General features: G+C 38.6%; 1 protein-coding gene across 2 annotated transcripts in view; it reads left to right on the top strand.

The window, feature by feature from the left end:
• Nucleotides 1–14507, top strand: part of FRY (FRY microtubule binding protein) — a 344560-nt gene extending 330053 nt beyond the window's left edge. Inside the window, exons 59-62 of one of the 2 annotated variants that reach the window (XM_058688112.1) lie at nucleotides 1761–1778; nucleotides 3640–3750; nucleotides 12326–12528; nucleotides 13124–14507. In XM_058688112.1, the coding sequence (XP_058544095.1) occupies nucleotides 1761–1778; nucleotides 3640–3750; nucleotides 12326–12528; nucleotides 13124–13382 (591 nt within the window). In that variant the 3' untranslated portion in view covers nucleotides 13383–14507. The remainder of the gene's footprint in view (nucleotides 1–1760; nucleotides 1779–3639; nucleotides 3751–12325; nucleotides 12529–13123) is intronic. The other variant, XM_058688123.1, reaches the window with a different exon arrangement.
• Nucleotides 14508–15758: the final 1251 nt, after the last annotated feature.

Genomic DNA, 15758 nt, shown 5'->3' with positions numbered 1-15758 from the left:
ACAGGAGAGATAAAAGGTTTTAACATTTTCCATAAAATCACCCCCCAGAAAGGCATTTTTCACTATCTTTTTGAGAGCTCTAAATGCAAACGAGGCCCCAGCCTGTGGCCTAGGAAAGGATTCTGAGATAATAAATATCAAGGCAGCTTGTACCAGCCTACCTAAAAAGGAGACTTTAAGACAGACCCCGAGAACTGCTGTGTGTCAAGTTGGCCATCCCCCAAGAAATACAGTTTTGTGCCCTGAGAGCTGAGTGGGAGGAACTGATTGACAATGAAATTCCTCAGCACCAAGCTGAAGTCAAAAAGGCTCATTTGCCTTTATTGAACAGAGGACATTCTGCTTTAACTGATTTGATGACTTTCTTGGATTACAACCTTGTTTTGGAAAACAGTGAAAAGATAGCACATTTTTCAGTACTTAAGGTTTGGTTATAAAAACATCTAGGCATGAAGTTTTCTTGAAAACAGTAAATACCTCAGGCTGTGTAATCTCTATCACAGGCTTCAACATATTTATCTTTCAAAGCTTTAAAAGATATTCATGGCCAAGGTCCAAAAAACTACTCAATAAACACAATAGTCATCAGTGTATGTAACTTACACAATATGAGTAACAGGTGAGGCAAGAAAAGACCCTCAGAGAGCAGAGGGTGGAGTTGGAGGTGGTTGGTAATGGTGAGGCTTTATGTTTGAAGATACTAATAATTTGATAGTTTTATCTTTTGTATATATGGTACCTTATATTGAATATAATACATTAAACTGGTAACAACCCAGAGATTTTTTTTTTTTTAGAAAGAGCTTTAAAATAAGTGGTTTTTCCTATCAAGGATTAGAAACTGAGTTAGATATGTCTTTAAATATTCTGAAAATCCAGAACCAGATATGTTGATCCGTAATTAGGAATGGACATTTTTTTTAGTATTCTGTCAGATTCTGGTTATCTTTGCACACACTCACACTTTCCTTAAAGCCACGTCTATGGTTATGATATGATGACACCAAAAAATGGAAGCCATAATGGAACATGGCCCTGTTACAAATTTATATGCTAAACTACCCATCAGTTCTAGATTACTTTTAAAAATTGATAAAATTATAAGAAATGAAATACAAGAAAATTATTTGTCATATCTCACTCTTGTTTGAGATTATACAGACTAGATTTATTCCTTTGAAATGACTACATCTAGCAGTCCTATAAAATATTCTTAATGAGGAAGGTGAGCTGAATCTAAAGAAAATGCCACTTAGATGGTTAATTATATTCTATGTTAACTGGATAGTCATAGTTGAGCAGATAAGAAACCAAACAGATTAAAGACTCTGCCTTAACCAATAGTTAGCAATAGCATAATTTGTTTGGGCTACAGTTCTTTCGAGTTACTCAGTTGGTCTCCTCACAGTTTTACTATGTTCGCATATTATTTAAACACTAAAACCTTCAAGCAATAAAAGTTTGCACTTCTAGTGTCCAAGACTGACAAAACCTAAACCAACTAATCAGAGGATCTAAACGATTACAAATTATATTTTTCAGTGACATGTTTCCCATTCAAGCTTCTTTTTAACTGGACCGCTGTGCATGTTGAATGGGTACAAGATGTGCAACCGTTTATCAAGTTTGGGCAAGCGATGCTAATACTTATGCTGACGGTTCTGCTCTTGGAAGAGGGCCATGCTTTCCGTTGCATGCATTACACTGACCCTGTACTTTCTTTCCTTTCCTTTGTTTCCTGTGCCATGCTTGCTGTGTAGCAAATGGAATCTCTTGCAGTAAGTTAACTTTCTTTCATACTCTTTGTCCATTTTAGGCATGGACCCATAACAAATCTTATTTTTACTGTTACTGTTGTATCTCTTAGCATGTTTTCCCCTCTGCGTTTCATTTTATTTTATTTGGTAGACTAAGACGTGCAGTGAATGAGTAGCATTCTGGGCTGCTTTTGTCCCAAAGTAGAAACTTAAGTTGCTATGAATTCTCATACTATCAGTGGGATATTTTGAGTAATAACCAGCATTATCTTACACTTACAGAGGACAGAGTTTCCATAGCTAGGTTTCACCCTAAATTGTGAAGGTGATGATTTAAACAATACTTTATTTATCTGCAAGACTCTGGCAGTTATCTTTTATATCAGATTTTAACAAACTTCCATACAGAAAGGTTTAAGTGATCAAAAAGCAAAATGCTTTACTGAAACCACCAAAGATCTAATTTGGGTTAAATGTGTGAGTGTAGCTACTTCTTTAAACTTATGTTCACTATCAGCACCGAGAGATCAAATAAGTCTAAACCTAAATCTAGAATGGTTCTTTTCCCCCAGGGACCAGGGAAAGGACAAGAGAAAGAAAACTTCATTCACTATAGCCTTAGCGTGATTTTGGTAACTTTTAACAATTAGGATCAAAAGTCTGTTAACAACACTATAGGATATCTTCTTAAAGCCTAAATTTAAATTCTTATAATTTCTCTCCCTCAACTCATTTGGGGGAACAATTTTAAATGACCTCAGAAGCTCTCCATTCTGAGTTCTTTATGAGTATTAGCAAAAGAAAGGGCCCATTTATCCTTACTTAACCACATGTGAAAACTGAACAGTGACATGTTTAGTTGAAGCCACATATTTAACCCACTTTCACTGGTGCCTGCTGAGCCATGAAATTCTATCTCATGAAGGCTGCACTTTTCCTTTCACAGAATCCACATCCACCACCTAGGAGCTAACTCATTCTTCAAATAAAACAGGCGAAGTGTAGAGGCCATTGCAAGCAGATACGGCTCAAAGAGTAGTATGATCGTTGGTGTTGGAATTACTCAAGATGTACTTTTCCCTCATGGTATACATAAGCCATATAATGAAAACATTTTAAATTCCAGAGGTATCTATAGGGCTCAAGGGCCATTTTAGAGGACTAGTTTTTGATGTTCTTTCCACGGAGAGTTTTGAATGTGTACTTAATTTCTCCTTTTTGGAAGCACTTGTAGCCCCTTTCTATCTCTGTAATTCAACAAACATTTATTGAGCACCGAGTAGAAGCACTGTCAATAAAACAGATACAGCACCTTAGAGGAACATGTGACTGCCCACTGTGTTTACACAGGCTTTAAGATGAGCGTCTGCACCCAAAAAGGCCGCCACAATTGTCTCATGGAGTAACCTCCCAAACTGCTGGATTTATAAATTTAACACCTAGAATGACTTAATGTTTTGCTTTTCAATAAAAATTGAAAAATGTCTTCAATTGAAAAATTAAATTTCCCTTGAATAAAAAAATTCTTCAAACAATTTTAGCTTATAAAAATTAAGACAACCACAATGAAGATGACCGTGGTCATAATTTGTAGATGCATAACTGGCAAATATATGGGAATGTGGCGATTCACGGAGTCCCTTTATAGCTACTACTCCTCTCTAGTTAGTCAACTTCCAGGAACGATTCTATATCATATTGTGATTTTTCTCACTGATATTTATTGACTGGATTCTATTGTTCTGTTTCATCTGGAATAAGAACAGCTAGTTATGTTTCCTTGATTTAGAGAGAAAAACATGTTTTTCTACCCTGAGACTTCACTTGCTATACAAGAGTGATCTTTAATAACGACTTCTTCCCATGCAAACTCTCTCTCTAGCAATTGGAACTGTGTCAGAGGTTATATAAGCTGCACTTCCAGCTGCTGCTGCTCTTTCAGTCCTACTGTAAGCTCATCGGCCAGGTGCACGAAGTCAGCTCCATGCCAGAGGTGAGCCACACACCTCCCGACCCTGAGTCCTACCATGCAAATCATTCCTTTCCTTTTCTTCTCTCCTCCCATCCCCCTTATAACTGTCCGAGCGATTTGATTCCCACATAATTGATCTAGCAGCACCAGGACTGGGGTGAGGCAAGCGACAAGCCTCGGCTCAAAATTGAAGGACAGCCCTGAGAGCGAGGGCCTCCCCGATGCTGTGCCGAAAGGCCTCACTTGGCCCACCCTCGTCCTGGCCCTGGTGTTCTGGACATCGATACTTAAAACCGTTCCCGGTATTGTGGTTTCTCTTCTTGAGATTTAGCTTTTTGTACCTGCCACCTCTGAGACAGGGATAAAGAGGACTGAGTCCACAGTGCATCCATACATATGGGTCAAAGACGACTTCTCCCCCAGTAGACCATGCCCAGGCTTAACCACATCTCGCAGGCAGTTAAATGGGAGGAGCTGAGGTCGGAGGAGAGATGTGGTGGACTAAAGGTACAGACGTGCTGGGCACCAGTGAACAGCCAGGAGTTTATGAAACCATCCTGCCAAGAGTGGTGAGGGGAGGAGGGAGCCCAGGAAACCGCACATCGGAGGAGGGGAGAGGAGGAGAAACACAAATGCCAGTGATGAAAGGAAAATGGGTAGTTCTTAAGGATACTTCCAAAGGCCAATTTCAAGGGAGGGGTAGGAAACAAACAGGTTCCCTCCACAGCGTTGCAGATTATTAGATAAAAGAGAACACAGTTGATACAAATTATAGGACATGTTGTCAAGATAAAGTTTGCTCTTATTACTATTCTAGCAAATACTAACAGGATCCTTAGAGTCCATCTATGCTCAAAAACTAATGCACATGCAAATGTGACTCATGCCATTTTCTATATTTACAAAGCAATTTAAGTTTCACTTTAGATTAAAAAATTAAGTATTCATACCATGTGTATATACGTTTTGCATAATTATTTAAATCTAGTAAATGTAAAGTGATTTCTCCTCAGTTATTTTAAATCTAGGTAAGTTTTAAATGCTACATACATACACACAGTATATAAGACATCCCTAGATTTAAAATAATTAAGATACTGACTTGCAAACTTAAAAATTATACACATAAAATTCTCTAATATCTTTTTTTAATTAAAGTATACTTGACAAACAATATTATATTAGTTTTACACATACAACATCCTGATTCCACATTTATATACATTAGGGAATGCCACCCCAGTAAGTGTAGTTACCAAAGTTATTATAATATTATTTACTCTATGCTGTACTTTTCATCCCTGTGACTTATTTTACAACTGGAACTTTGTACCTCTTAATCCCTTTCACATCTTTCACCCAGTCCCCAACCCCTCTCCCCTCTGGCAACCACAAGTTTGTTCTCTATATTTGAATCTGTTTCTGCTTTTTTTTTTGTTTTTTAGATGCCACATGTAAGTGAAATCATATAGTTTTTATCTCTTCCCATCTGACTTACTTAGCATAATACCCTCTAGATGCATCCATGTTGTCAAAGGCAAGATCTCATTGTCTTTATGACTGTGTAATTATCCATTGTGTGTGTGTGTGTGTGTGTGTGTGTGTATCTTTGTACCACGTCTTCTTTACATATTCATCTATCAACGGACACTTGGGGTGCTTCCATTATCTTGGCTATTGTAAATAACCCTGCCATAAACAAAGGGGTACATTTATCTCCTCTAATTAGTGTTTTTGTTTTCTTTGGGTTAGATACCCAGTAGTGGAATAAGTGGATCATACGGTAGTTTTATTTTTAATTTTTTGAGGAACTTCCATACTGTTTTTCCACAGTGGCTGCCCCAATTTACATCCCCACCAACCGTGCACAAGGGCTTCCTTTCCCCAGTCTCCCCAACGCTTGTTATTTCTCATCTTTCGGATATTAGCCATTCTGACTGGTGTGAAGGGGTACCTCATTTCGGTTTCAATTTGCATTTCCCTGATGATTAGTGATGTTGAACATCTTTTCATTGGACTGTTGGCCATTTGTAGGTCTTTGGAAAAAGTGCCTATTCAAGTCCTCTGCCCATTTTTTCATCAGGCTGTGTGAGTGGTAATGTATTTTGGAGATTAATCCTTTATCAGATACATCATTTGCAAATACTTTCTCCCATTTAATAGGTTGCTTTTTCATTTTATTGATGGATTCCTTTACTGCACAAAAAGTTTTTAGTTGCATGTAATCCTACTTGTTTCTATTTGCGCTTGCTGCTCTTGCCTGAAGAGATGTATCCAAGAAAATATTGATAAGACCAGTGCCCAAGAGTATACTGCCCATCTTTAATCCATTTTATTTTTGGACACGGTATTAAAAAGTGGTCTCATTTTCCCAACACCATTTCATGAAAAGATTTTTTTCTCCTCCATCATGTATTTGTGCCTTGTCCATTAATTGTGTAACTATGGACTTATATCTAGGCCCTCTTCTATTTTCCAAGCATCTGTGTGTCTTTTTGTTCCACTACCATGCTGTCTTTGATTACTATAGCTTCGTAATGTAGTTTGAAGTCTGGGATTGGGATACCTCCAGCTTTGCTGTTCTGTCTCACAATTGCTTTGGCTTTTGGGGTTCTGTGATTCCATATAAATTTTGGGATTTGTTCTAGTTCTATGAAAAATGCCATTGGTATTTTCACAGGAATTGCACGAAAGCTGTAGACTGCTTTGGGTAGTATTGACCTTTTTAAAATAATCTTCCGGGCGCCTGGGTGGCGCAGTCGGTTAAGCGTCCGACTTCAGCCAGGTCACGATCTCGCGGTCCGTGAGTTCGAGCCCCGCGTCAGGCTCTGGGCTGATGGCTCGGAGCCTGGAGCCTGTTTCCGACTCGGTGTCTCCCTCTCTCTCTGCCCCTCCCCCGTTCATGCTCTGTCTCTCTCTCTGTCCCAAAAATAAATAAAAAACGTTGAAAAAAAAATTTAAAAAAAAATAAAATAAAATAAAATAATCTTCCAATATGTGAGCATGCTATATCCTTCCATTTGTGTCATCTTCAGCTTCGTTCATCAACGTCTCATGGTTATCAGAGTGCAGATCTTTGACCTCCTTGAATTTATTTCTGTGCATTCTATTCTTTTTCATGGAATTGTAAATAGGATTGTTTTTCTTAATTTCTCTGATAGTTGGCTATTAGTGTACAGAAATGTAACAGATTTCTGTATATTAATTTTGTATCCTGCAACTTTACTGAATTCATTGATTCTAATCGTTTTTTGGTGGAGTTTAGAGTTTTCTATATATAGTATCCCGACATCTGCAAATAGTGACAGTTTAATGTACTCCTTACCAATCTGGATGCCTTTTCTTTCTTTTTCATGTCTGATTGCTGTAGCTAGTACTTCCAGTACCATATTGAATAAAAATGGCAAGAGTGGGCATCCTTGGCTTGTTCCTGATCTTAGAGGAAAAGCTTTCAGCTTTTCCGTGTTGAGTATGATATTAGCTACAGGTATGTTATATATGACCTCTAGTACATTGATGTATGTTCCCTCTATACCCACTTTAAGAGGTTTTTTATGAATGGATGCTGAATTTTGTCAAATGCTTTTTTTGAATCTATTGAGATCATATAATTTTTATCTTTCATTTTGTTAATGTAGCTGTCACATTGGTTGCTTTGTAGCTATTGAACCATCCCTAATCCCTGAGATAAATCCCCTTGATCATGGCAAATGCTCCTTTTAATATATTGATGAACTCTGTTTGCAAATGTTTCGTTGACAATTTTTACATATATAGCATTAGAGCTTTCCTTTCTCTTCAACTTTTGGGATACTTTGAGAAGGATAGGTATTAAATATTTTTTTACATGTTTGGTAGAAGTCACCCATGAAGCCATCTGGTCCTGGACTTTTGTTTGCTGAGAGTTTGGGGATTATTCAATTCCATTACTAGCAATTTGTTCAGATTTTCTATTCCTGATTCAGTCTTGGAAGATTATTCCTAGGAATTACTCAACATATTTTTTTAATGTTTATTTTGAGAGAGAGAGAGAGAATGCACACAAGCCAGGGAGGGGCAGAGAGAGAAGGGGAGAGAAATCCCAAGGAGGCTCCTTGCTGCTAGCACATAGCTAGATGTGGGGCTTGAACTCATGAACTGCAAGATCATGACCTGAGCCGAAACCAAGCGTCGGACGTTTAAACCAACTGAGCCATCCAGGCACCCCGGTCTTTATCTTTTCTAGTAAGCCACTCTTAGTTTCATTTTTCCATTTTTTTTAGATTCCATTTCATTTATTTCTACTCTGATCTTTTGTCATTTCCTTTCTTCTAACAGTGCTTTGTTTGTTCTTCTTTCTCTAGTTCCTTTAGATGTCAGGTTAGATTAAGATTTTTCTTATTTCTTGAGGTAGGCTTGAAGCATTGTAAATTTTCCTCTTGGAAATACTATTGCAAGGGGGCCTGGGTGACTCGGTTAAGTGTCTGACTTTGACTCAGGTCATGATCTCAGTCTGTGTGTTCGAGCCCCATGTCGGGCTCTGTGCTGACAGCTCAGAGCCTAGAGCCTGCTTTGGATTCTGTGTCTCCCTCTCTCTCTTCCCCTCCCCTGGCTTGCACTCTGTTTCTCTTTCTCTTTCAAAGATAAAACATAAAAAAAAAAATTCTATTGCTAAGTCCTATCAATTTTGAACCATTGTGTTTCCATATTCATTTGTCTTGGGATATTTTTCTTTGATTTCTTAATTGATCCATTGTTTAATAGCATGTTGTTTAGGCTCCATGTGTTTTTTTCCATTACTTTTTAAATTGATTTCTACTTTCATACCATTGTGATTACAAAAGATGCAAGCATCTTTTGTAGATATGTAGATATGGTATCTATCTACTTAAATTTATTGAGATCTGTTTTTTGGCCTAACATGTGATCTGTCCTGGAGAGTGTTCCATGTGCACTTGAAAGGAACGTGTATTCTATTCCTGGGCAGAATGTTCAGTATAGATCTGTTAAATCCTAAATCCATCTAGTCTTATGGCACTCAAATCTTCTGTGATTTTCTGTCTGAATAATCTATCCCTTGATGTAAATGAGTATTTAATTCCCCTACTAATGTATTAATGTCAGTTTCTCCCTTTATGTCTGTTAATACTTGCTTTATCTATATAGGTGCTCTTAGGCTTGGGTACATAGGTATTTACAATTGCTATATCTTCTTGTTGGGTTATCCTTATGTAATGTCCTTGTCTCTTGTTAGTCTTTACTTCAAAGTCTATTTTGTCTGATATAAATACTGCCACCCCAGCTTTTTTTCCCACTTGCATTTGCATGGAATATTTTTCCCATTCCTTCACTTTCAGTCTGTATGTCTCTAGGTCTGAAGTTGGTCTCTTGTATGCAGCATATAAGTGGATCTTGTTTTCTTTTTATATATTCATTCATTCTAGGGGTTTGATTGGAGCATTTAGAACATTTACATTGAAAGCAATTATTGATAGGTATGTACTCATAGGTAGTATCTTGTTTTCTGGTTATTTTTATAGCTCTTCTCTTCTTCTCTTTCCTTGCCTTTTGATGGCTTTCTTTTCTTCAGTGTTATGCTTTCTGGTTGTGGTTATCCATGGGGTTCATATATAACATCCTATGTGTCTAGCAATATGTTTTAAGTTGAAGTTCAAACATGTTCTAAAAGCTACATCTTTAATTCCCTACCCCATTTTACGTATGTATATTTTATGTCTATTTTGTGTATCACCTAATTTTTGTAGATATAAGGGATTTCACTAGTTTTTTTCTTTTAGCCATTATACTAAATAAATGACCTGCCATCTTCAGTATAGGTTTACCAGTGAAATTTTTTCCTTTCATTATTTCTTCTAGTTATGGACTCTTCTTTGCTTAAAGAAGTCCCTTACATTTCTTATAAGACTGGTTTAGTGGGGATAGACTCCTTTAATGTTCATCTGGGAAACTCCATCTCTCCTTCAATTCTGAATGATAAGCTCCCAGGTAGGGTATTCTTGGTTATAGACTTTTTTCCTTTTAGCACTTTGCAGGCCAAAAGGCAGTGGCATGATCCATTCAAAATTCCTGCCAAGAAATCAGCTTATAGCCTGATGAGGCTTCCCTCCTGTGTAACTACTTGCTTTCCTATTGCTGCTTTTAGGATTCTTTAATTTTTTGACATTTTAAATATTATGTGACCTCCTTGGGTTCATTGTGTTCGAGGCGCTCTGTACTTCTGGGCCTGGATCTGGAGTATTTCCTTCTCAGGGTTAGAGAAGTTGTCTGTTATTACTTATCTGCCCCTGTCTTCTCCTTCTGACCCCTATAATGCAAATCTTAGTAATACTGATGTTGTCCAAAGGTCCCTTAACTTAGCCTCATTTTTTTAAAATTTGGTTTTCTTTTTGCGGTTCAGCTTGTATGCTCTCTATTACTGTCTTCCAGATTGCTGACCCATTCTTCTGCATCCTCTAATTGCTTTTAATTCCCTCTATTGTATTTTTCATTTCAGTTATTATATTTTCCAATTCTGACTGGTTGTTTATATTTTCCCTTTGTTGAAATTCTGAGTTCATCTACTCAAGTCTAGTGAGTATCTTTATGGCCATTCCTTTGAACTTGTATCAGGTAGATTACTCATCTGTTTTGTTTGGGACTTCTCAGGTTTTATATTGTCCTTTCATTGGGAACGTATTTCCCTCTTTCCGCATTTTGTCTAACTCTGTTTCCTCGTATTAGATCTTGAAATTAGTGGCCTTATATAAAAGGTGTCCTCCAGAGCCCCGTAGTACATTCCCCTGGTCAGGAGAACCAGGCACGCCAGGGGCATCGCCTCTGTGGGCTGTACGTGCCTGCCTTTGTTACTGGGCCAGGATTCCTGCAGGCATGTTGGGGAGCAGGGCTGACCCCACCTAGGCTGGCTGAGTTACCTGGCTACAGGTGCCACAGGTCTGCTGGTAGTGGGGGTTAGCCCCTGGTACCTTCTGGCTGAGAGGCCTGCCTGCCATGGCAGAGCTAGCGGTGGTAGAGATTGGCAGAACTGGATGCCCCCAGCATCAGGCCGGCTAGACTTGAGAGGAAGAAACCAACACTTTTATTCCAAGAAGTTCCTATAAATCCCTGCCTGTCTGACACATGCCCTAAAGTTAGTCAATAAATCTGCTTCATATATAGCCCAGATGTTTTTAATACTACTGCCTCTGAAATGCCTCAGAATGATTGATATAGTGTGCTGGCCCTTTAAAAGCAGAACCTCAGTTTACTATAGTCCTCCCCCTCTTCTGGAGCCCCAGGGGTTTTCAAAGCTGGATGGTATGGGGGCTCATCTTCCCCATTTTGACTCCCAGGACAAGGCGTGCCTGATGTGGGGCTTGATCCCCTCACTCCTCAGGGAGCTCTGCCCCTGTGATACCCTTCCTCCTTGTGGATCGCCACACCTGGAGTTTGGTTCTTTACCATGTCTCTGCCCCTCCCACCCTATCGATGTAGCCTTTCTTTATAGCTTTAGCTGTGAAAACGCTGTTCTGCTGGTCTTAAGGTTGTTTTCAGAGGGTGTTGCATTATATGAAGTTGTAGCCTCAGGCTGTCCCTGGAGGAAGGGAGCTCAGGGTCGCCCTACTCTGCCGTCTTCCCAAGCTCTTTCTCTGATATCTTACTTAGAAGAATTACCTCGGTAAATTTTAAGCCTAGTACTGGAGTAGGTAGTTGCATTTAATAGGCATCTGTGCGAAGACAAATAATTCTGGCCCCGTGGGCTAGCTGGAAACGAAGAAAGATGAAAATGTTGGATACATCAACTTTCCAAAGAAGACATCATCAACTTACATTACAAAGGACAAAATGAACCTTTAAGTGCACATCAAGTCATTAAAATGCCCTTGAGATCAAATTACAAAACAGCTGACTTCCATAGTATATTTTGGGGGCACGAAGAAGTGACGTAGGTTCTCTTTTTATGATCGCTGGTACCAACGGAGAAGTTTTGAGGTAAAATATCTCTTACCTCTGTAACATGAATACTAACCTCACCTTGAGATTTTTCTTCCTTAAATTGTATCTTTCATCTTTTCCCATAGCATACAAATAGTGAGAAAAAATTCTTTTTCAAGCAAGATCTAGGTTTATGATTACATTTATTTGGCACATAAATGCTTAATACTAAGCATTTTATATACATCGTCTCATCTTTAAAGTTACCTGTGAGGCAGGTAATGTCTTCGGTCTTACAAATGAGAAAACTGAAGCACATATAAGTCTATGTACTTGACTACGGTCCCACAGTGCAGTGCAGAATTGGCATTTGAACCCAGCTCCACCCAAGCCTATTGTCTTACGCATTTTAACTCCGGGTTTGTCCTTCTACTTAAATAGAAAACATGTTAAAGGAAATGTTAGCCCCTCATCTAAGGAGAGTATCCCAGTGGTTGATACATAAAGTTATCCAATGCATCCAACCCCTTACACATCCCATGTAGTAATTTTATTTGTCCTGTTTTAGCTTACCAAGATATTAAGCTTGTGCTTAACCAGACCTTAATACAATGAAGATTTCTTCTCTAAGGGATGCAAAATCCAGCTTGCAACTAAATACAAAAATAACTTTTTTTTTTAACAGCTGTTAAATATGTCCAGGGAACTGAGTGACTTAAAGAAAAACCTGAAGGAGGCCACTGCAGCCATTGCAGCTGACCCTCTCTATATAGAGGGTGCATGGTCTGAGCCAACCTTCACATCCACCGAAGCGGCCATCCAGTCCATGCTGGAGTGCCTGAAGAACAATGAACTTGGCAAGGCTTTACGGCAAATCAGGGAATGCAGGTAACTCTACTATTGCTTTTAGAAATGGTTAAAGGAAATCCTTGCCTAATAGTTACTTTGTCATGGTGGGGGACTGAATCACTACAGAAGGGACATCCAGATATTTTGTACACATCCTTCTCAGCTCTTTACCACGCCAGAAATACCAGATTTTAGAACTTGTGTGTCTAAAGTCTAGGTGTTATTTTTCGCCTTTTGGTCATCCCTAAAAATGTTGAAACACTTCAGATTATGTTGGAGTATACCTTGAGAACTATTATCTGAATGTATCCTTGTCCCCTTACATTTTGATACTATCTTCACATTCGTCAGAATCAGAATGTTATAGCAAATCAAATTCCGTTCTGATAGTTAGAAGCTTTAGATATTTTCATCGAAACCAGTAACATTCTACAGTTGGTTATGGTGATGTTTGCAAAACTCTGAATATACTAAAGGCCATTGAGTTGTATGCTTCAGATGGTTGAATTGTATAGTATGTGAGTTATATCTCAAAGCTAGTGTTTTTAAGTAATATTCTTATATTACCGAGGCTAATAACCTCCCAACTTTGTGATCAATAGTGCCTCTAATCTGTGCTGTTTTTTAATTGCAGAAGTCTGTGGCCCAATGACATCTTTGGAAGCAGTTCTGACGATGAGGTCCAGACACTACTGAATATTTATTTCCGTCATCAAACTCTGGGACAAACGGGTACTTACGCGTTGGTAGGGTCTAATCAGAGCCTGACCGAAATCTGCACCAAGCTGATGGAGCTGAACATGGAGATCCGGGACATGATTCGCAGGGCCCAGAGTTACCGAGTCCTCACTACTTTTCTTCCAGACTCCAGTGTTTCTGGCACTAGTCTCTGACAGGAGCCTCCCATCCCCCATGCGTTCCAAGCTGGGGGTGCTGTCATGCTGGGGTGACGTCATTCAGTGTCTTTTCAGCCTTCAGAAGGCTTGGTCAGACTGTTCTCCCTCTTGTTACCTGTAGGACTTTTTCTAAACAGGATGACAGAACTTCCAACGTGTAGCAATACAATAAGAACCAAGGTAGCATAGAACATTCTGGGACAGACTCCATCCATCATGCTGTGTGGCACAAAGATGTTATCATTTCACTGAGCAGATGCAACTCACTACTGAAGAAAGTGACTTCCATTGCATACCAAAGCCGACTACACTGAATAATACCTTCCTTTCTAGAAGCAGTTTTAGATTGGCAAAAGTGCAATGTTTTCTTCACTAAAAAATGTTTTATATTCTAAAACTTGTACATTCTTTTTTCTTTTTTTTCCTTTTTTTCTTTTTTTGGTGGGCTGAGGAAGGGACAGGCAGAATGAAGCTGGCCACTGAAAATTGTAAGACGGTCAAAAGCTGACAGCCTGTGTATGTGAAAAGGGAATTGTAAATGGACAATTTAATATACACTGTAATTTGAATACAATTACTGTATCTAAAAGGAGCTGCTATGAAGTACCTTTCTTATGTTGCTAGGCTACTGTTTCTGAAAGCCCTGGATCTCTTTGCAGGAGTCTGTGATTAGGACCCTAGCACCAAATATGGTCCAGACAGACCTTTTTGTAAAGGTCTTGGCTGCTTTTTACTAGAAGGTTGCTTATATGAGCATATTTATACTACAAAAGGATGAGTGTTAATTTTAACCAACTTTGCCATTTTGTAGAAAAAAGTTAAATTCACATTACAAATTCCAAGTCTTTTCACCGGTCACGCATGCATATTTTAATATCCATTTGGATAGCCAGAAGTAGAATCATAAAGATAAACTATGAGTTGTCACTTTGTTACTTAAGAGATGTCATGTTTTATTTGTAACATATATGTAAAGGGCCATTCTTCAGTTTTCTCCTTAAACTTAATGCTGTCAAGTGTTAGATGTGTGCATGTAAACCAGTTGCACATCAGAAACATATTCAAAGTTTATCTATGTAACTTATTCACTCTGTAAATACATTTAAAGTTTTTGTGATGTAATCTTGGTTGATCTTCTATTCAGAACTTCCTTTAGACTTAAAAAAAAAAAATACAAAATACATATTGACCATGGATTTTATTTCTGGTTTACAAGATCTTTGCCTTTGACATACATTTACAGATGTGCATGGGGGTTGCCACAGTGACAACCGCAAGGGGCACCATTCATCTAGGGTCCATGGCTGGCAGTCACAGTTCCTGCTCCAGAGAGGGCCTATCTGTAACCTCATTGTAAGTGGACATGGCTAAGTTGGTGACTTTCAACCAGCTCTCTCTATAACCAACCAAAGAGAAATCACAAGAGTGAGGGCTCTAATCGTTGACACCTATCATGAGGTTGTCATCCTTAAAATTGTGAAATAGAATCAAAACTCCTGCTTTGGATTATAGAGTCTGTCGTAACACTCACCTAGCTCTACCTGACGTGAAAAAACAGGGGCACAGACACACACAACAATCTAACTGCTACTGTCTTCCTACGCATATTTACCTAGACTAACAGATGTAACTTGCTTTTCTAACATACAATATCCAAACCTTCAGTAATTTTCTAGAAGTAGCCTGTAACAGGGAGTATGAGCCAAGATGTTTTTTATGTTTCCATAGGTACAACTATTAACTAATTGTAGTAACTTTTTTGAGGAGGGGAGGGTTCAAGACGGCAGCATAGAAAGATCCTGAGCGCACATCCTCCAATGGACACCAAAAATCTACAATTATATTCAGAGTAATTCCCACAGAAAAAGACCTAGAAACTGGATGAATAGAGCCTTCACCAAAAGGAAAAGCACAGAGACAGGTAAAAGAGGCAAGAGGTCTCACCAAAGAAAACACATACTCCTGGCACAGTGTTCCATAGTCAGGAAAGTTCTCAAAGTTATAAGCTTTTTTCTGAAAAGCAAAATATTTGAGATCTATATCAGGAACCCTGGCCCTTACATCCTGCATGAGACATGAGTCCCCAAAACACCTATGAAAAACAAAATGGAATAGGTCCAAGAAAATTATAGAACTGTAAGGAAAAGGAATTCTACTCTCCTTTTTATGTTTTTTTTTATTTTATTTAAATCAAAGGTAGTTAATATAGAGTGTAATAATGGTTTCAGGACTAGGATTTAGTGGTTCATCACTTACATATAACACCCACTGCTCATCCTTAAAAGCCCTCATGTACAGGTACTCACTCAACCAGAAACCAGTACATAAATACCAGATCAAAAAGGGCACACATCACAGGTGAAGGAGACCGAC

The sequence above is a fragment of the Neofelis nebulosa genome, chromosome 1, assembly GCF_028018385.1.
Source record: "Neofelis nebulosa isolate mNeoNeb1 chromosome 1, mNeoNeb1.pri, whole genome shotgun sequence".
Taxonomy (NCBI): Eukaryota; Metazoa; Chordata; class Mammalia; order Carnivora; family Felidae; genus Neofelis; species Neofelis nebulosa.
The sequence above is the reverse complement of the archived record's forward strand: the minus strand, read 5'-3'. Positions and strand labels throughout refer to the sequence as shown.